At 46.2% G+C, this 21,469-nt stretch overlaps 1 protein-coding gene across 1 annotated transcript in view; it reads left to right on the forward strand.

Moving 5' to 3' along the window:
- The window catches only part of ZZEF1 (zinc finger ZZ-type and EF-hand domain containing 1), a gene marked incomplete in the record, with an annotated part of 3,903,331 nt that overhangs the window by 2,199,958 nt on the left and 1,681,904 nt on the right, over positions 1–21,469 (forward strand). Inside the window, 1 exon segment of the mRNA XM_044082903.1 lies at positions 10,861–11,025. Coding sequence (XP_043938838.1) covers positions 10,861–11,025 — 165 coding nt within the window.

A 21,469-nucleotide genomic window follows, 5' to 3' on the forward strand; every position in this document is an offset into this window, starting at 1 on the left:
AGTCTCCACATGACTTTCATATTCATAGCTTGGTATTCTACCTAGAAGATAATGGATTATTATAAAGACGTGAATAGATAAATGGTACCGTAGTACAGCTCTGTGAAGCAGAGGCATTGCTAGAGTTGGGTGAAGGGGGCAGCCGCCATGAGGTCAAAGTTTTGAGGTGTGCTCTAGTTACCACTTGTGAATGAAGTTAATGGCAGAGGAGGCGTGTGAAGCATTGTACTATTTTTGGTTCCTGGGTAAGGGTTTATATCATTTCTGTTTTGCTATAACCTTTTTCATTTTTTTCCGGGCTTGTGTTAGAGTTGATTATTTCTACTTAGGCTGGCTGATCTTTCTGCGATTGGTGGAGAATGACTGAATACACATCCAGGTTGTCATTTGGGGGAAGAGTATCTGTTGGTATGCAACACTGCAACAGAGGACCAACCCCATTTAAAGGGGAAGTAGAAGATGAAGGGTTACTGTCAAAGCATGAATGGATGCAATAATATGCTATGATACTTCACAGAAATATGTTATCTTGATTACTGACTCTTTGCCCATTAGTTGACAAATAGTTTTGAGGGCTTTAACGTAAGTATGCATTTTAAAGTATTTTTTTTTTATTTGATATACTTGTCTGTTGTATGACATCATGACGTGCTATTAACTTCAATGATGAAAGGATCTTTAAGCATTTATGCAACAGGTATAATGCATTGCTAACAGGTAAGAAAAATGTACGGTCAAGAATAACCAGCTAAAGTAGGCTTCTTGCCACCCCTATAGTGCCTTTTTTAGGCAAGGTTCAAATGACAAATTCACCACCGTAACAGAAACAGGCAAGCAAAAAACTGAGGGTAAATGATACTCCATGCTAGAAGTCTAAATCTCAAAATGTACTCACTCGAGGCACTCCTTAAAATGGAGAACATTGATATCTGTGCAGTGACTGAGACCTGGTTCAAGGCTCCAGTGAGCACCCCTGCATTACCAGACTATAACTCATACCACACTTTTCGGCCATCTAACCTGGACCGGAACACCAAAAGTGGAGGTTTGTCCATATTCATTAAGGATATCCACACCTCCAGGCTAGTTGCTCAGTATAATGCATCCTAGGTTATCCAAGTGCAACTAACTCTAGGCAAAACTGCAATACAAATTGTAGCTTGCTACAGATCCCCCACCATGCCCTAGGATTCCCACTCCTCTTTTCTTGATATACTGGAAAATATTAGGGTTCAACCAAACACCCTAATATTAGGTGATTTCAACTACCCCACCATTAACTGGGAAAACTACTCATGTACCAAATCCTTTGCTCAACGCTTTCTGGAATTCATAAATTTCAATGCCCTGGATCAACTTATGCACACCGCCACCAGGGGCAACAGTATCCTAGACCTAGTCATTACCAACATGAGTGACTGGTGTTCCACACCTGAAGTCAACTCCTCGTTGGTCAGATCTGACCATAAGCTAATCACCCTAGATATCCACATCACGCCCCCACCCCTATTAAGGAAACCATGGTAAAAAGTTTCTCCAAAGCCAACTTCATGCTTCTTAAGACAGAAGTGGCAAACTCCATGACACCCATTCAGATGGACAGTACAGTTACGACTGCTGAATCCTACACAGATGCACTCTATAAGCACTTACAGGAGGGCATGGATTGTGCTATCCCAAAGAGAATCAAGACGCTATCCTCCAAAAAAAGGAAGTCAATCTGGTGGTCCCCTGCCATAAACAAACTCTACAACAGAAGGAAGAAACTGTTGCAAAAGAGAGTAAGAATCCCATGAGTGGAGGAGCTCCCTGGTCAGCCTCAGTAAGAAGCTGAGATCCCTTATAAGATCCTCCAAAGCTAGCTATGGAAACAAAATCGCCACCAAATCTAAGGACAACCACAAAGCATTCTATAGCTATGTCAAGAATCTCAATGGCAACACCCATATCTGCTCTGAGTTACAGCACAATGGCACAAAAATTACAGAACCAACTGATATTGCCAACATCCTGGCAGATAGGTTCAGTGCTAACTTTACCCCCCCTCACCCCCTAAAGGACCCATATCTATACAGGAAGAATGCAGAGTCCCAGTAATTACAACTACACAGGTAAAAGCAGCACTCTCTAAAGCCAAAAGCACAGCATCCATAGAACCGGACAACATTCCAGGCTGCATTTTACATGAACTTCAGCACGAACTGGCTCCCCACCTAAGCACCATGTTTAATCATAGCCTCACATCAGGCTTTGTGCCCACTGAATGACGCACAGCAACAGTTATCCCACTCCACAAAGGGGGAGCCACCACTGATCCTGGGAAATATCACCCTATTAGCCTGATAAGCCTGGTCTGCAAGGCCATGGAGCGTATCATCATGGAATTCATAAACAAAGACATTGGTAACCTCCAAACTCGGGACCCCACCCAGTTAGGGTTTGTGAAAGGCAGATCATGCCTCCTGAATCTGGTCAACTTCTTTGAGACAGTCACCAAAGCTGTAAATAAAATAAGGGTAAGGTGGTTCACACAGCCTATCTTGACCTCGCCAAGGCTTTCAACACCATCCCCCATTCTGGAATTATAGCTAAACTCACTAAACTAGGTATAAATCCCTATGTCTCAAGATGGGTTGCCAACTGTCTCACTGACAGAATCCACACTGTAAAAGTTGCAGACTCCAAATCTGACTTCAAAGCAGTGACAAGTGGAGTACCACAGGGTTCAGTCTTGGGACCTCTCCTGTTTGGTATCTACTTCTCTGAAGTACAGGCTAACGAAGTTCGCAGATAACTGTAAACTAGGAGCTATAGTCAAGTCCCCAAATGATGTGGACATCCTACAGAAGGGCCTCACAGAGACAGATGCCTGGTGTCAAAGCCATGGCCTCAAGCTCAATGCCAAAAAGTGCATTGTTATCCCCTTTGGTAAAAACTCTGTACCCATGAACTACCACATAGGCGGCAGTCTTCTTTAATGCTGAATGTGTGTTGAGACCTTGGGGCCCAGGTGGACAGTAGTCTCTCCTTTGATAATCACATTGCCACAGTAGTCAGGAAATACTTCTACGTGGCACACCTCAGCACAAAAGGTTTCTCATCCAGGAAAAAAAGAGGTCATTGTTCCCATCTACTCCACACTCATTAGACCCATTATATAGTACAATGCCCCTTTTGGAATGTACCTAACAAGACATCTGCAGCAGCTGGAAAGACCACAGAAGTACCTCACAAAGAGGATTACTGGCCTCCAACAAATGCCCTTCACTGACCATCTCAGAAAACTCCAGCTTTACTCTGTAGCATATCGCCTACTCCGAGGTGATCTCTGCCTAACATATAAAGCTATGTCAAACCCAGAGCTGTTGGTCATGCTACACCTAAAGAAATCCCAATCCCTGTGAGCTACACACTCTAGGGACCTAAACCTTGTCACCACAATAAACAGGACATGCTGGAGGGATAAATTCCTGTCCCATAGACTTCCCATACTCTGGAACAAGCTACCCATCTATGTCAAGCAAAGTTCCTCATTAACAGTCTTCAAGAAAAATCTTGATGAGTGGATGGGAAATATGAAATACACCCCGGGGATCACTTCTGTGGCTCTGCTCGACAGGGGCACAGGAAATTAACTTTCTTGGGTTGGCGTAAGCCAGGGAACCTTGTTTGCTAGGCTTACTTAGGCCCTTGGGCCGATAGCCTAGCACCTACCTATGAACGTATGAAATTGGGATTGCCTGATGTATTTGCTGTGTGATTTTTTTCATAACTGATTCTGTTTTTACACTGACCCTCAAGCTTCACTATGCCACTATAGTGATGCATTCATTACAAAATCCATAGACTCCACAGTTCTTTTCTTGGGCTGAGAGTCAAGTGAACCAGAAGTGGAAGCCATCATACCTGTTAGGGATTGGGGTTTTCTTCTCAAGTTCCAGCATTCCCTGTAGATGCGTGTAGCATCTAAAGGGTTGGTATGCAGTGGGCCATCATGCCATATGTATTTGTCTCCACACATTCACAAATGGTCCTGACTCCACTTCTTGTAGACAGCATTTCTGTGTAATTCCTGGTCTGCACCATGTTGTTGTTTGTCTTTCGGCTTTTCCCAGTTAGGGGTCGCCACAGCGGAACTTCGGTCCGCTAATTATTGCACCATGTATTTAGCCAAAGTGTGTGCACTCAGGCTTATGCTGCCTTCCCTTCATTCCTCTTACGCTAGGTGTGACCAGGTTCTCAAGCTGTTAATTGAACTTGGATTTCCTGGACAGTCATGGCTTTATACCTTTATGGCATTGAGTGGTTCTATGTTTTTTATTTTAATGGTTTATGATTGAACATTTAATTGGGTTATGAGCAATTCTGTGGTGAAAGGACTTTGTATGCAATGGTGCAGCAGTTAACTTTGTCATTTCACAGTAAGAGGTTCTCCAATTTGAATCTCGGCTGGGGTGCCTTTTGTGCAGAGTCTGCATGTCCTCCCTGCATTTGCTTGGGTATCATCCAGGTGCTGTGTTTTCCTCCCACAATCCAAAGACATGGGTCTGGAGAATTTCTCCCCAGGCCTTGTCTGAAAATGGGCTCTGTCCCAGTCTGAATTTCCTGGTAAACAAATGTAAAAGTAAAATAAATAAATATGCAGCATTGTACTTAAGTGGAATGCACTTATTTATTTAGTCTGCCCAGACTTCTGCTGCCTCTGACTTTGGCTGTTTATAGGCAATTTCCAGGCATCATGAGCTGCTGTTAACTTTACTATTAGGTCCAGTGAGAATCCATGGTCAGAATGGTCCAAGTTCCATTGTCTGTCAGCTATATAATGATGGAAATGTCATTTCATTTTCAGACAGAACCCATTCCTTGCACAGTTCTGTTTCCTGATTTGTACCTGTTGGTACCCTTTTATATCTTAATAAATAAAGCAGTTTCCTGGCTACCAAGTTCAGTTGGCTATCGCATTGTGTATTTTTTTCTAGCATTGGACCTCTGTTGCCATGTTGTTCTATTTTTTCTTTTTCAAGGTGGGCTTCACTACGTGGTGCCACATCTATAGCTCTTTTTGACACCTAATTCAGACCACCATGAATCCCATTCCTGGTTCCTGATCACAGGCGTGGGAGCAATGCCGATTTTTGTGGGCCAGCAGGTAGTCTGCATCCCTGTCTCATTGCTTTTAAATGCTCGAACAGTTGATTATATTTCAAACATGTAATTTGTTACTCTGTAATACAATTCCTTGATGTTCATCGTGCATACAGCTGCAGTCATAACAGATGGGTTCTCCTGCCGTCAGGCGGGTTCTCGGTCGGCTGAATTCCAAAGTCTAGGTCCGGCGTCGGTTGTCGTCGCTTCTTCCCTGACGTCAGTGCGACAGGGGTATAAAAGAACCAGCTGACACCATTTTCTCCAGTCTTTCTTGCCGCGCGGTGCCCGAAGCAGAAGCAGTTCGCAAGTCCCGGTCGGCCAGCTCCTGAAATTACGAAAATTTTGCAACCGAAGTCTTCATGAAAGCTAAGTACCCCGTTGGGGAAACTTTTCTTGCTCAGACCGATGTCAGACAAAGTTAATAATTGTATTTCATGTGGGAAGCAAATACCACATAAGGATTTTCATTCCCTCTGTATTCCTTGCTTAGGCCCAGACCACGACGTCTCGGTCTGTCGTTTTTGTGCTATATTCAATAAACGCACCATTAAGCGTCGGGCGTAGTTCGCCCAGCATTATTTTGGCAAAAAAATTAACTATATTATGTCGTCGGATACTCCGACTCCAGTTTTGTCTAAAAAACGCAAAGATAAGGCCTGACACACGAGGTCCGCGGCCTCTACTGACACTACGCCAAAGCCGACTACAGGTGGTCCGGTTCTCAGCGAGGCGCCTACGCAGCCCCTGACTACCGACGACACTTGTTTGGTGGTGTCTTCTGTGCCCGAGGTCGCTGGCTCCTCGGCCCACACCCCGACTACAGATACCGAAGCCACTCTTGGTGGTGAATCTCAAAATGTAGACAGGTCTGCCTCCTCTCAAGGTGTCTTCAGACCTTCCTCTTCTTTTTCCATCTAGGCTTTCACTAAGTCTAAAGCAGCCATGCATTCTAAGAGACAAGCTACACAGGGCCTTTCTTCAGGCCCCATGCCTAAAAAACAGATGCTCAAAATGGCTGAGGACTTAATTACTCTTATCAGGGGTTCTCAACCCCCTCCCCCAGACAAAAGGCCCAGAGTGGAGGAAGAATCCCCCTCCTCTGACCAGGCCTCCATTATATCAGAGCATTCTGATGAACAGGAACGTGCTTACTCCCCTTTTGAAGATTCTGATGCAGAGGAGTCCATTCCCTCTGTCTCCCCCCCAGAGGATTACTCATTTGGGGGCACCTTGCATACCTTAAGGGAGCACTTCCACTGGGAAGGCCAAGAGTACTCTGATTCCAAGAAAAGACTTAGGGATTTTCTCTTGCTACCTCAGCACAGGCCTCTGGCTATACCTCCTGTCTCAGACATACTAGATGATGTACTTGGAGGCCTGCCTTAACCCGGATTCTTTACCTCCAGCCCCTGTCAAGCCTGACAGGTACTACTGGGTTCCTGACTCTCACCAATTTTTATACAAAAAGCCATGCGGCTGACCCAGAAACTATCTCACAGGGCCCAAAAGGAATTAAGGCCTCCACTGCTAAAAATCCATTGCCTTCCGAGAGAGATTCCAGATCCTTAGAAAGGTGGGGGAAAAAGGTATATACCTCGGCCACCTTAACCATGAGGGCATTAAACTGCCAGTTCCATATGCTAAAGTACCAGCAGTTTCTGTTATCACAATTGAGAAGTAAAATGTCACAACCTGAACAACCAGACTTGAAGGAGTTGCAGGATTTGATGCATAGTGCAGAACAAGTGGGTAAACATACCTTGCAATGTGGTTTTGATGCTCTAGAGGCCTCATGTAGAGCTGCGGTTACAGGATCAGTGATACGTAGACATGCCTGGCTCAAGGAACAAGCCTTACCAGATCATGTCAAAGCTAAATTGCTAGATGCCCCTCTTCAAAAGGATGTATTATTTGGTGTTAAAGCCGAAGAGGTATTAAAGAAAATGGAGGAAAAAGCTAAATCGATGCAAACAGTGAAGGATTTTCTACAGGTACAACCTCCACGTTTCAGTAGAAATTGGCCTTCCAAAAATTGGTCCTTTCCAGCCATGGACAGACCACAAAGAGGTAGATACAGGCGCCCGAGGGGCAGAGGGCAATCTCAAGGATCATATAGAGGCAGACAATGGCAAGCTCCTACACAAAGAGGTGGTGAGGATAGTTCGCAGCCATTCAGAAAGCAAGCCCAATGACTTTCCCCTTTGCATGCCAAGCAAGGCTCAAATGGCAGCACCCTTAGGCGGAAAACTGGCATTATTTTCAAAAAATTGGCATATTGTCACAAAAGACAAATGGATCCTGGACATTATAAACAGAGGCTACAGATTCCATTTTCACACCCTTCCAAAAATGAGAGTCATGCCAAACCTGCCACACAATCAAAGGGCAGAGGCACAAAAACAGATTTCAGATCTCATGGTCATGAAAGCTATTCAAGAGGTACCTACTCACGAACAAGGTCAAGGCTTTTATTCCAGACTATTCCTGGTACCAAGGAAGGGAAAAGATTGGAGACCTATTTTGGACCTATCCATCCTAAACACATTTTTACTCGTACCAAAATTCAAGATGCTCACTTTACAGCAGCTTCTTCCCATGCTGGGCAAGGAGTATTGGCTGGTAACATTGGACCTCAAGGAGGCATACCTGCATGTCCCAATCAGACAAAATTGCAGAAGATACCTCAGATTTTTTGCAGGTTCAACCCATTATCAATTCTCTGCATTGCCCTTTGGCTTATCTACTGTGCCCAGAGTATTCACAAAATACCTGGCATCAGTAATTGCCTACTGCAGACTTCAAGGGATACAAATATACCCATATTTGGACGACTGCCTGATCCGAGCGGACAGCAAGCACATTCTTCTGAAACATCTGGCTTGTGTAATAATGTTGTTGAATTCTCTGGGATACACGGTCAACAAAAAGAAATCAAGGCTAATACCCTCTCAGAAAATAATTTTCCTGGGTGCCAACTTGGACACAAACACCCAGATGGCCTAGCTCACGCCAGAGAAGCAGGGGCAACTAACTCAATACTTCAGAACACTAGCAGATTTTACCAGGCTGACTGCAAGGAAAATCCTGCAGGCTCTGGGATTCATGGCATCTTGCATCCTACTAATCCCATGTGCAAAGCTGCATATGAGGAAACTTCAGTGGTACCTGAAAAACCTATGGTCTCAACACAGCCACAGTTTGGAAACAATAATACCACTAATTCCATGTCTTCAAAAGGAATTTCTGTGGTGGGCTCAAGCATGCCAAGCAAACACAGGTCTCCCATTCTGCAAGCCTCAAGCAAATCAAGTCATCACAACAGACACCTCGAACTATGCCTGGGGGCACACATGACAGATCGGTGCATTCAGGGCAAATGGTCCCAAAAAGAAAAGCACCTTCACATCAATCAAAAGGAAATGCTAGCAGTAATAAATGCTGTTATAGCTTTCAAAGACCTTCTGCATCCAGGTCAACTATTGATAAGGACGGACAACACGACAGTAATATGGTACATAAACAAATAGGGAGGAACCCATTCATACCCCCTTTGCAGACTGTCCATGTCACTCTGGAACATGGCTCTGGAATTACAAATCGAGCTTCAAGCACAGTACTTGCCAGGCAAGGAAAACGTGCTGGCAGACAACCTAAGCAGAAATGTGACAGATCCACATGAATGGAAGTTGCATCCTCAAGTTTTTACAGAAATAATTCAAGCATGGGGAAGGCCAGACATAGATCTCTTTGCCTCCCACAAAAATCACCAATTGACAAAATTCTGCTCAAGGACTTTTCATCCAAAGGCCTGGAGAGTGGACGCCCTCTCTTTCAGTTGGACAACAATGACAGTTTATGCCTTTCCACCTCTTCCTCTGCTGCCCAAAGTTCTATTAAAAACCAGAGCAGACAGACCAAAGATGATTCTCATTGCTCCAGACTGGCCAAGACAATACTGGTACCCACTCCTGAGGAGCCTGACGCATTCCCCACCATGGACCCTACCTCTAATGCCTCTTCTTCTGACTCAGCACAGCTTCAAAACTCTTCACAGTCAGCTGAAAACACTCAATCTGGTCGCATGGAAGATTCCTTAACATCACAACAGACCCTACTCTCCAAGGAGGTGCAGGAAGTCATTTTGGAGGCCAGAAGGCCATCTACTAGAAAAGCCTATGGCGCAAAATGGAAGCGGTTTTGTGCCTGGAATGAGAAAAAGGGCCAGAATCCTGGAAAACTGAATTTACCTCAAATATTACAGTATCTGGCTGAACTGCTAAGCAGTGGACTTTTATTCTCCTCCATCAAAATCCATGCCTCAGCCATTTCTGCAGAATACAACACTGATCCACCTTTATTCTCTCACCCCCTCTTAAGACAGTTCCTCAGAGGGGCTAAGAATATAAAACCCCCAAGGAAACAACCAATACCTGCTTGGGACCTCAATTTTATATTAGAAAAGCTGACCTTGCCTCCTTTTGAGCCAGCTGCCTCAACAGATTTGCAATATTTGTCATGGAAAACAGCTTTCCTTCTGGCTATTACTTCAGCTCGTAAGGTTTCAGAACTACAAGCCCTCATGGCTGTGCAGCCTTTTATCATCTTCCATCAGGACAGAGTTTCCTTACGAACCAACCCGTCCTTTATGCCAAAAGTGGTATCCAGGGTAGCTTTGAATCAGGCAATACACTTACCTGCCTTTTATCCTAATCCTCAAAACAAAGGGGAGAGATTATTACATTCCTTGGACATCCACAGACAACTGCGTTATTATTTGGACAGAACAAAGCCTTTCAGAAAATCAGAACAGCTCTTTGTGTCCTATGCTATAGGAGCTCAAGGGAAGCCTATTTCCAAACAGACAATCTCAAAATGGATAGCCCACTGCATACGCTTTTGTTATTCTTTTCATGGCATAAACTGTACCTGCAGGCATCAGTTCTTAGGGCCACATCTACCTCTGCAGCTTTCCTCAGAGGAGTTCCTACCAAAGATATTTTGGAAGCAGCCACTTGGAGTTCTGTGCATACCTTCTCCAAGCACTACCACCTACCATTATACTCCAAAACTAGAGCAGGCTCTGCCACTGCAGTCTTGCAGGGCATCCTGGCTCCTCCTAGTTCCAACTAGTGCCTACCACCCCTTTCTTAGCTTTGGGATTCTACCCATCTGTTATGACTGCAGCAGTATGCATGATGAACATAGTACAGTTTTGTACCTACCATAAATGTAGATGTTCGAGTGCTAATACAGCTGCAGTCCAGTTTCCCTCCTTCCCTTCTTGGGACAGGCCTATTGGCTAACATCTCCTCATACTACCTGATTGGGGTATTCTTTTATGGTGTATTTGCTTGCAACTAATGTATTTTGATTATATGACATTGTTTTTTTACACAAATTTATGTATTGCCTTCCTTCTGGGGGCACCTGACATCTGGGGCAAGAAAAACTGAAGAAAATGGCGTCGGCTGGTTCTTTTATACCCCTGTCGCACTGACGTCAGGGAAGAAGCGACGACAACCGACGCTGGACCTAGACTTTGGAATTCGGCCGACCGAGGACCCGCCTGACGGCAGGAGAACCCATCTGTTATGACTGCAGCTGTATTAGCACTCGAACATCTACATTTATGGTAGGTACAAAACTGTACTTTCTGAGTATATCAGTGTCTGCTTTTCCCTTGAGCTTACATGACTTTTCTCTTGTTTTTAGTGTCTTGCAAGTCCTTTCTTTAAAGAAGGCCCAAGCCATCAGCGTTCATCAAGTGCTAAAAGTAATACGTCTTCATTTGGAGACTCTGGGACAACCTCATCTACTTCAGGCTCCTTGTGTGGTGTTTCTGTTGGAGCTCCTGACTTGTCAGAAAGACTTTACAAAGTAGGCAATCTATATTTCATATCTTATATTTGCTTGGGGTTTTACCATTTTCAACAAATATTTTAAGTGATAATTTAAATGTAGTTTGACATTTGTTTTGTTCAGTGGTGTGCATTTTGGTATGCAAGTTGCTCTGTAATCTTGGGAGTAGGTTATCATAGTGTTGAAATCCACAAATAGTGGCAAAACACTCATCTCTGCATATGAAGTTGTTGAATTTCTACTCTTGCCATACTGAGCACCTTTTACTACAGTTTAGAAACTGTGAGGGGCAACTGATTGCGTGGATGAAATGGGTGCATTTTTAGAAGTGCTAGTGTTAGAGCTGAGATATCCCCAGCTTTTGTTGTGCAGCATTCAGTAAAACATAAACTAATTTGTTCACAATAGCATAACTCACTGCACATTTTGCTTCTTCTAGCTGTCCTTGTATGCTCACTAACAGAATAAAGAAGTCTGAAGATGTTGAGAAAAGAAATGCAATGCAGGATTATTTGTATAATACCTTAACTCTTGGCACACACAATTTGTGGTGAAGTAGAGCCTTTCCATTGTAAATGTTTTTAATCTGCCAATTGAAAAGTCGCGCACTGTATAGTTTAGCCATTATTTAACCAGGAGCATAGCTCTGTCCTTATTATTGAGCTGCTTTGTGGTGTACAGATTATCTTTCATTTAATGAGATGCACATATAAACACGTGCATATGTATTTTTGTGGGCATTTTTTTTTAATGCTAGTAGTAGGAACATTAGAGTACTGATATCCATCTAAGTTGTCCTCCATCATGTGTTAACGTGTAATAGCACGGTCAGTGCTGTGACATACAAATAGTTGAGCATTTTCTAGAAATAAAGCTATCCAAGATCTCTATATTAGGTCTTAAAAAGTTTTGCTGTTTATGGATGTCAGCATTTGCTTGTAGAGAAAATTGTTCCTGCAAAATGCAGTTAACTACATTCTCAGGTCAGTAAATGACAGTGAGGCCATGCCATATTTAGACTATTGTTTTTTTTTATCCAAATGAAGATGAAAATACTTGCCTATTCATTTATTTATTATTTTATTTTACATTTGTTGACCGGGCTAGTCCAACTGGATACATGTCCATTTTCAGTGGAGGCCCGGGGAGAAAAGCTCCAGTAACGTCATACTAAATAAAATCTGGCCTGTAGTAATTTGAAATCCTTTGATCAAACTATTAAACTTCCACGAAGGCCTTTGAGGTAGTATAAAGACATATTGGCTGCAGAGAGAGGATCTACTGATTGGCAGACTAATAAATTCACTGGCTGTAACAGTTATGTGAATGGCATTTTTTTTATTATTTCTTTTAGTCGGTAAGCACGTCTGGTATGGAAAAATATTTGTTGGATTACAGTTTTGATCAGGGGTCACTGTTCTGTTTACCACTGGTTTAAGAACAGATGGGTTTATGATAATGGTGCCATCTCCCAACTGAAGTTGCGAGCTACATATATATGTTTTTTTCTTTTGAAAGTGAAATAGAAGGTATGAAGTGTAACAGCAGTAATGGGTTGAGTGCTGGATACTATGATAAATGTTATATTGTCAAATGAGTGTTGCTAGGATGGGTGAAAAATGAAATGAGATGAATAACTTGTGATCTGAAGTAGGAACTTCATTTGTCAGCAACCTGTGGGATACGGATCCGATCTCCGATCCGAGCCGGCAACTTCTAACATAGCATAGATCCGAGCTCCTAGCTCCTCCCCCTTACCCATAATCCCCTACCTGCCCTAACTGACCTCAGATCTAGTTTGCCACTCTTCAAGCAGCAGCTAGGATGTCCTTCAAGGATGCATCTGCAGTCCTTACATATGGGTTGTCCTGCCTCAGGCAGCCCTTCGGTCGGCTGGATTCCAAAGTCTGGGTCCGGCATCGGCTGATGTCGCCCTTTCCCCGACGTCAGAGCGCCTGGGGTATAAAAGCGTCAGCCGATGCCATCTTCCCCAGTCTTTCTTGCCGCGTGGTGCCCGAAGCAGAAGCAGTTCGCAAGTGCCGGTCGGCCAGCTCCTGTAACTTCAGCTACCGAAGACTTCAAAAGCTAAGTACCCCGTTGGGGACTCTTTCTTGCCTCAGCCGATGTCAGATCAAACGCTTAAAGTTAATAATTGCTTAACTTGTGGGAAACAAATACCTCATAAGGATTTCCATTCTTACTGCCTCCCCTGCCTAGGCCCAGACCACAACGTCTCGGCCTGTACAGCCTGTGCCTCCTTCAATCGACGCACTCTTAGGCGTCGGGCGGAGTTTGCATTGGAATTTTTTGGGGCTAGTTACTGTTACAATATGCTGTCGGAGACTCCGACTTCTCATTTAACCAAAAAACGGAAGGACAAGGACCGACACACACGGACCGTGGTTTCGGCTGAAACCACGCCTAGGCCTACCGCGAGTGTCTCGGTCTAGGCTGAAACAGAGTCCTTGGTACTTCCGACCGTCGAAACCGCACAACCGACAACCTCGGCCCCGGAGGCCTCTTCTGAGTCGGTTATAGAATTTCCCTCAGAAACCGGTGTTCCGGAAACATCCGACACCATTTCCCTAGACAAAACTACGCCAGCACGTGGAGCAGCCAGGCCTCCTGCATCCATGTCCATAAAGGCATTCACAAGGGCTATAGCTGCTAAACAGCCAAAATCTCTGCCTCCCAAGGCTATTCCTCAGGGATCCACTACAGGCTCACAGATTTTAAGTTTAGCTGAGGACCTTATTTCCTTAATTAGGGGCTCTCAACCTCCTCTAGACAAAAGGCCCAGGGTTGAGCCCACTGATCCCCAGTCCTCTGATGAGGCCTCAGATGGCTCTGCTCTTTCAGACTACCAGGAGGAGGCCTTTACGGCCTACGAGGATTCTGATGCAGAGGAATCTATTCCCTCGGCCTCCCCTCCTGAAGAGCTGTCCTTTGGGGAGACCCTTCACTCCATGAGAGAGCATTTCAAATGGCAGGGCCAGGAATTCTCTGATTCCAGGAAGAGATTAAGGACTTTTTTGCATTTAACTCAGCATAGACCTTTGGCTATTCCTCCTGTTTTGAATGTCATTGATTATGTGTACTCTGAGTCTAGCATTACCCCTGACTCCCTTCCTCCGGCTCCTGTCAAACCCGATAGGTACTATAGGGTCCCGGACTCGCATCATTTCCTTTACAAGGCCCACTCGGCTGACCCAGAAACTATTTCCCAGGACCCTAAAGGGGTTGCATCTGCCACTACTAAAAATCCACTCCCCTCTGAAAGGGAGTCCAGGGCTTTAGAGAAATGGGGTAAAAAAGTGTATACTTCTTCCACTCTTTCTATGAGGGCATTAAATTGTCAGTTCCATATGATACAGTACCAAGAGTATTTGTTAGATGAATTGCATAAAAAACTGTCTTCACCTGAACCCCTAGATCGCAAGTCACTTCAGGATCTGGTACATGACTCCCAACAGGTTAGCAACCTAGCAACCATTTCTTGCAGTGTGGTTATGATGCATTGGAAGCTACATGTAGGTCAGCAATGACAGGTGCAGTCATACATAGGCATGCTTGGCTGAAGGAACAAACTCTGCCAGATCATGTTAAAGCAAAGCATCTGGATGCGCCACTGGAAAAACAAAAGTTATTTGGCTCCACTGCTCAGGAGGTCTTAAAGAAATTTGAGGAAAAGGCTAAATCTGTACAAACAGTCAAAGATTTTCTCCAGGTCCAACCACCAAGATTCAGCAGAAATTGGCCCTCTAAGAATTGGTCCTTTCCAGACACAGAGAGATTTCAAAGAGGCAAGAACAGGCGTGCTAGAGGTAGAGGGCAAGCTAGAGGCTCCTACAGAGGATGTCAATGGCAGCCTCCTAACCAGAGAGGTAGTGCAGGACGTACAACTGCTGCACAAGGACAGACTCAATGACTTTAACTTGACCCCGCCAACCAGGGCTCAATTGGAAGCACCTTTGGGCAGAAAGCTATCTTTATTCTCAAAAAATTGGCACAGTATTACAAGGGACAAATGGACACTGCAAATAATAGACAAAGGATACAGGTTCCATTTTCATACATTACCAAAAAGAAAAGGCATGCCAAACCTGCCACCGAATCAAAGGGCAGAGGCTTTAAAACAAATTTCCAACCTATTGCAAATGAAAGCTATAGAAAAGGTTCCTCTCACAGAACAAGGCCAAGGATTTTATTCCAGACTATTCCTTGTCCCAAGAAAAGAAAAACAACGGAGGCCTATTCTCGACTTGTCCGCACTGAATACTTATCTCATTGTGCCAAAATTCAAAATGCTGACCCTACAGCAACTCCTTCCCATGCTGGGCAAGGGGTCTTGGCTGGTAACTGTAGACCTCATGGAGGCATACCTGCATGTCCCTATCAGACAAAGTTGCAGAAGACACCTCAGATTTCTTGCAGGTTCAGAGCATTATCAATTCTCAGCATTGCCCTTTGGCTTATCTACTGCGCCCAGAGTATTCACAAAATGCCTGGCATCAGTAATTGCACACTGCAGACTTCAGGGGATTCAAATATACCCATATCTGGACGACTGCCTTATACAAGCGGACAGCCAACAAACTTTGGTAAAACACTTGAATTATGCCATCCGCCTACTTCAGGCTTTGGGATATACAGTCGACATTCACAAATCAAGACTTGTTCCATCCCAAAGGATAATTTTTCTGGGTGCAAAACTAGATACAACCACCCAAGTGGCTTTTCTCACAGAAGAAAAACAAAGACAACTACCGGATTATTTCGAAAATCTGACAAAACAAACTCAGCTGACTGCAAGGAAAATCCTGCAGGCCCTGGGTTACATGGCATCTTGCATTCGTCTGATTCCACAAGCAAGGCTGCATATGAGGAAACTACAATGGTACCTAAGGAGTTTATGGTCTCAGCACAGTCACAGCCTAGAAGCTTTGATACCACTCATTCCATGCCTTCAAAAGGAATTTCTGTGGTGGGCTCAAGCAAGCCAGTCAAGCAGGGGTCTGCCCTTCAGCAAACCAATAATCAGCCAAACCATTACAACGGACGCTTCAGACCATGGATGGGGAGCACACATGGAGGGCAGATGCATTCAAGGACTATGGTCACAGAAAGAATTGCGCATGCACATAAACCAAAAGGAAATGCTGGCGGCGATACATGCAATCGAGGCCTTCAAACACTTACTGCATCAAGGCCACCTGCTAATAAGGACAGACAATACCACAGTTATGTGGTACATAAACAAGCAAGGAGGTACCCATTCCTACCCTCTTTGCAGGCTGGCAATGAATCTTTGGGAACTTTCCCTAAAAATCAATATAGAGCTGCAATCCCAGTGCCAGGAAAAGACAATATACTGGCGGACAGCCTAAGCAGAAATATCATGGATCCACATGAATGGATGCTGCACCCAGACATCTTCCTTCAGATAACACAATCATGGGGGAGGCCGGACATAGATCTTTTTGCCTCCCACCACAACCATCAACTGAAGAAATTCTGCTCAAGGACATACCACCCACAAGCATGGAAAGTGGACGCCCTCTCTTTCAGCTGGAATACTCTAACAGTGTATGCATTTCCACCTCTTCCATTAATGACCGAGGTCTTACTGAAGATCAGGACAGAGCAGCCAAAAGTGATTCTGATAGCTCCGGACTGGCCAAGACAGCACTGGTACCCACTGTTAAGGAGCATGTCACGCACGAAACCGTGGCCTCTATCACAATGGCCACTTCTTCTGACACAGCACAATTACAAAACTCTGCACTCCAGCCTGAAAACCTTGCAGCTGACAGCCTGGAGAATACCTTGACTCCTCACCAGGATAAGCTATCCAAGAGAGTGAAGGATATCATCATGGAAGCTTCATGCCTTCCACAAGAAAGGCATATTCAGCAAAATGGAAAAGATTTCGCACTTGGAGCACCACAAAGGGCCTAGATGCAACAGTGATGAACATGGCACATATCCTGGAATACTTGGCAGAAATGCTCCACAATGGCCTTTCTTACTCTTCCATAAAAATTAATGCTTCAGCAATTTCAGCAGAATACAATACTGATCCACCTGTCTTCTCTCATCCTCTCCTAAGGCAGTTTCTAAGGGGAATTAAAAACATCAATCCTCCAAGGAAACCACCAGTGCCTACATGGGACCTTAACTTCATGTTGGAAAAATTAACTCTACCTCCCTTTGAACCAGCAGCATCTTCAGAACTACAGTTCCTGTCTTGGAAGACTGCCTTCCTTCTGGCCATAACCTCAGCAAGAAGAGTATCTGAGTTGCAGGCCCTCATGGCAGTACAACCATTTCTTATTTTTCATCAGGACAGAGTCTCATTGAGAACCAATCCTTCATTCATGCCAAAGGTGGTATCCAGGGTCTCACTGAACCAAGCTATTCACCTGCCTACCTTCTTTCCAAATCCACAAAACAAAGGGGAGAAACTTCTGCATACCTTGGACATTCACAGACAGTTGCGCTACTACTTGGACAGAACTAAGACTTACAGAAAAACTGACCAGCTGTTTGTAGCATATGCTGCTGGTGTACAAGGAAAAGCAATTTCTAAACAGACAATTTCAAAATGGATAGGGAATTGCATTCAATTCTGTTACTCTTTTCATGGCAAAACTGTGCCAGCTAACATTAGACCTCATTCCACCAGAGCCACAGCCACCTCCACAGCCTTCTTAAGAGGGGTGGCTACCAAGGACATTTTAGAAGCTGCTACATGGAGCTCCGTGCATACATTTTCCAAGCATTACAACTTACCCTTATACTCCAGATCCAGAGCAGGCTTTGCTACGGCAGTCCTGCAGGGCTTTTTAGCTACACCATCCTTTGGTATTCTACCCATATGTAAGGACTGCAGATGCATCTTTGAAGGACATAGTACAGTTTTGTACCTACCATAAATGTAGATGTCCGATGGGTATGCATCTGCAGTCAGGTTTACCCTCCCTCCTTCCCCTCTGTGGTATTTCCTGGGTACTTATCCCTCTTATAGCTAGCTTGGGTTATCTATTATGGTGCATTTGTTTTATATTACTGTGCATGTTTGGAATTTTTTGCATCTCTCCAAATTTAGCCTTCCTTAGAGGGCACCTGGCATCTGGGGCAAGAAAAACTGAGGAAGATGGCATCGGCTGATGCTTTTATACCCCAGGCACTCTGACGTCGGGGAAAGGGCGACATCAGCCGACACCGGACCCAGACTTTGGAATACGGCCGAACGAAGGGCTGCCTGAGGCAGGACAACCCATATGTAAGGACTGCAGATGCATACCTATCGGACATCTACATTTATGGTAGGTACAAAACTGTACTTTCAGAGCTCTTGGCGTTTTGTGAGAAAAAAGTTTTTATATTTTTTCTTCTGAGTGACTGGTTGTGTGTGTGATAGGTTTACCCTTTCTCCTTTTACATTTATAACTTACTTGTTTTATTTTAAGTATAATTCTCCCTCCCCCGCTGGTCGTAGCATGTGTGTGTGACTGGATTAGGGGCCTAGTGAGTGTGCTTACTTCAGTATGTCGGAGGCCCCTAAGGCAATTTTTTCAAAATGCACCGAGTGTGGTCACAAGCTTTCACTGGCTGATGGCCACACTCGGTGCGTTAGGTGCCTTGGGGTTGAACACCTCTCATCGGGTTGCGCGATTTGCGCGGCGTGCAACCCCAGGGCACTTGAGGATCAAAGGTCAAAGCTAGTTCTGGCGGGTCTTCTACACCCAGACTCTGCTTCGGCCTCCGGTGCCCGCTACCCCCCCCCCCGGTAGCAGTCACCCCTGCCTCCCTTCCTCCGACTGGGACTCAACCTCCCGCTTCGGCTCCAGAGGATAGGGAGGCCAGGAAAGAGAAACGGTGGGAGAAGCACCTTAAGCGGCGGGCCGAGGACTCTTCGCCGGCCCCGCCCGCCAAGAGGGCTTCCCCATCCAAGTCTTCTCGATCTCCTCCTCCTCGGATCTGATCCCCTTGTTTCTCCCCGGGTCTCGAGGAGGAGGTGATCCGGTCCCCGTCGAGGTCATCGAGGCGACACTCCAGGTCTGCCTCGGTGGCCTCGTCGAGGTCCACTTTTAGCATGTCTGATGCGGATATGGACCGGATAATGAGGAGATTCATCCAGGCCCAGATGCAGATGGGAGTGCTCTTGCCCGACCCCTTTTTCCGCTCCTATAGCTCCTTCTCCGACCCGCATTCCGGGCTCGGAGCCGAGCCACGTTGGATCAGGGGGTAGGTCGGAGCTGACCGTGCTGGGCACGTCGGCTCCGACTATTCCCTCGAGTCTGTTGGATCCGACCTGTCTGAGCCGTGGGCCGAGCTTCAGATCCGAGGGATTCGGTGTGCTTTCGGCTCCGTCCCGGTCGGAGCACACTGGTCCTTCGGATCCGACGTTCTCGGCGCCGTGTCCGATCCCCGCTTCGGATCCGAGTGTGAGTCGGATCTCGGATCCTTGTGAGAGCGGTTCCCCCTCGGCTTTCGCTGCGGTGGAGAGGGCACTGTCGAGTGCTTCCAGGCCTCCGGTCCTGGCTTCGGCTCCCTCCTGCACTCCTTCTCATCTGATCCTGGCTCCCCTCATCCGGACCTCTGGGCAGCCTGCCTCAGCGCCTTTAGGAGTTCCAGTGGAACAGGTTACAGCCCATGAGGACTCCTTGGACAGCCCCCCTGAGGAGATTCCCCTCAAGGCAAAGTGCAAAAGGAGGCACATAGACTCCCCTGAGAGTCTCACAGAAGGTACGGACTTGGATGAAGGGGAAGGCTCCCCGAGATCACCCCCTGAGGATGTCTCCTTTGGAGACATGGAAATGCTGAAAATCAGAGGTGAGTGGTCTGCCCCCAAGGCTTCCTCTGACGAGTCCGTATTCCTTGAGGCGTTCGAGGCAGGACCAGCTACCTCTTAGGTGTCCCCTCCACCCGACCCCCTGGTGGTTCTCATATCCTCTAGGGCTTGGAAAGAACCGGACACCGTAGAGCCGATCCCCAGATGCCCAGACAAAATTTTGAGCCCCCCTGCAGAGAGATCACATTGGAGCAGAGGTCCCCCTGTGGATGCCATGTTGGTGGCTGCAGCCACTAAGAAAGACTTGGCTCAGGAGAGCCCCACGGTTCATCCCCCGAGCAAGGAGTCTCGCGCGATGGACCATCTTGGGAAGCGGGCCTTCAGTTCAGCGACCTTCTCTATGAGGGCCTTGAACTATATGGCACACGTTATTAGGATGTAGCGGGACCTAATTAAGGAATACGCTGCTTCTCCCCTGGGGTCCATGTCGGAGGGAGACAAGGATTTGTCCTCTTCCCAAATGGCCACCCTCCGCTCTATTTCTAATACCTCTATGCGGCTATTGTCTCATGCTACAGAGGGAGCCGCTAGAGCAGGCGGAGTCGGGCTTGTCATGAGGAGACAGGCCTGGCTCCATCACTGTGATTTCTCGGAACCCTTTAAGGCGTCATTTGCGAATGCCCCTTTTGATGGTTCTGCACTGTTCGGCAAAACCGTTCGCGACACTCTTGTCCAGAGCGAGAAAGATGGGAAGACCTTGTCTGCCATCGGAGTCCGCTTCTCTGCGCCCCAGAGGTCCTTTTCCAAGAACCAAAAAGGTCAGAAGAAGATGTGGTTCCGAAAATTGCATCAATCTCAGTGTGCCCAATATAACCAGTCCTCTCGTGGCAGAGGAGGACAGGGAGGACGCCGCCCCAGAGACAGAGGGTGTCCGAGGAATTTTGGGTCCAGAGAACCTTGCTCTGAGAGGCCCACGCAGAACCCCTGAGGGGTTTCCCCGACTGCTCCACTCTGGAGGCAGTCGGGCGTTCAAGCACCTGGCAAAATGGGAGTCCATAACAACAGATCGCTGGGTGCTTCGCATTATATCCAGAGGTTACCTAATTCCCTTCATAGCCAACCCCAGAATCAGAAGCCTTCCCGACATCCCACCCAGTCAAAAGAAGGCGTCCGCTGCAGAAATCCAGCAGCTTCTACAAAAAAGAGCCATCCAGCCCCGTCTCCCCAGATCAAGTCGGATCAGGGATTTACTCCAGGTTTTTTCTGGTGCCAAAAAAGACGGGGGACTTGAGGTCCATCCTCGACCTCTCTTTCCTAAACCTGGTGGTACCCAAACGAAAGTTCCGAATGGTCACGTTGCAATCCATCCTCCCCTTATTGCGGGAGGACGACTGGATGTGCTCTGTAGACTTCAAGGATGCGTACTATCACATTCTAGTAGACAGGCCTTCCAGGAGGTTCCTCCACTTCCGGCTGGGAGCCAGTCACTTTCAATTCAGGGTCCTCCCCTTCGGTCTCACCTCAGCCCCCCAGGGTGTTCACCAAGGTCCTAGCGGTAGTAGCGGCCCACCTGAGCCTCCAGGGAATTCAGGTCTTTCCATACCTGGACGACTGGCTCCTCACAGCCCCAACAAGGCTTCTACTTTGCTCAGGCAGGGACTATTT

Source organism: Protopterus annectens, chromosome 9.part0 (genome assembly GCF_019279795.1).
Source record: "Protopterus annectens isolate FY-2018-M chromosome 9.part0, PAN1.0, whole genome shotgun sequence".
Taxonomy (NCBI): domain Eukaryota; kingdom Metazoa; phylum Chordata; order Ceratodontiformes; family Protopteridae; genus Protopterus; species Protopterus annectens.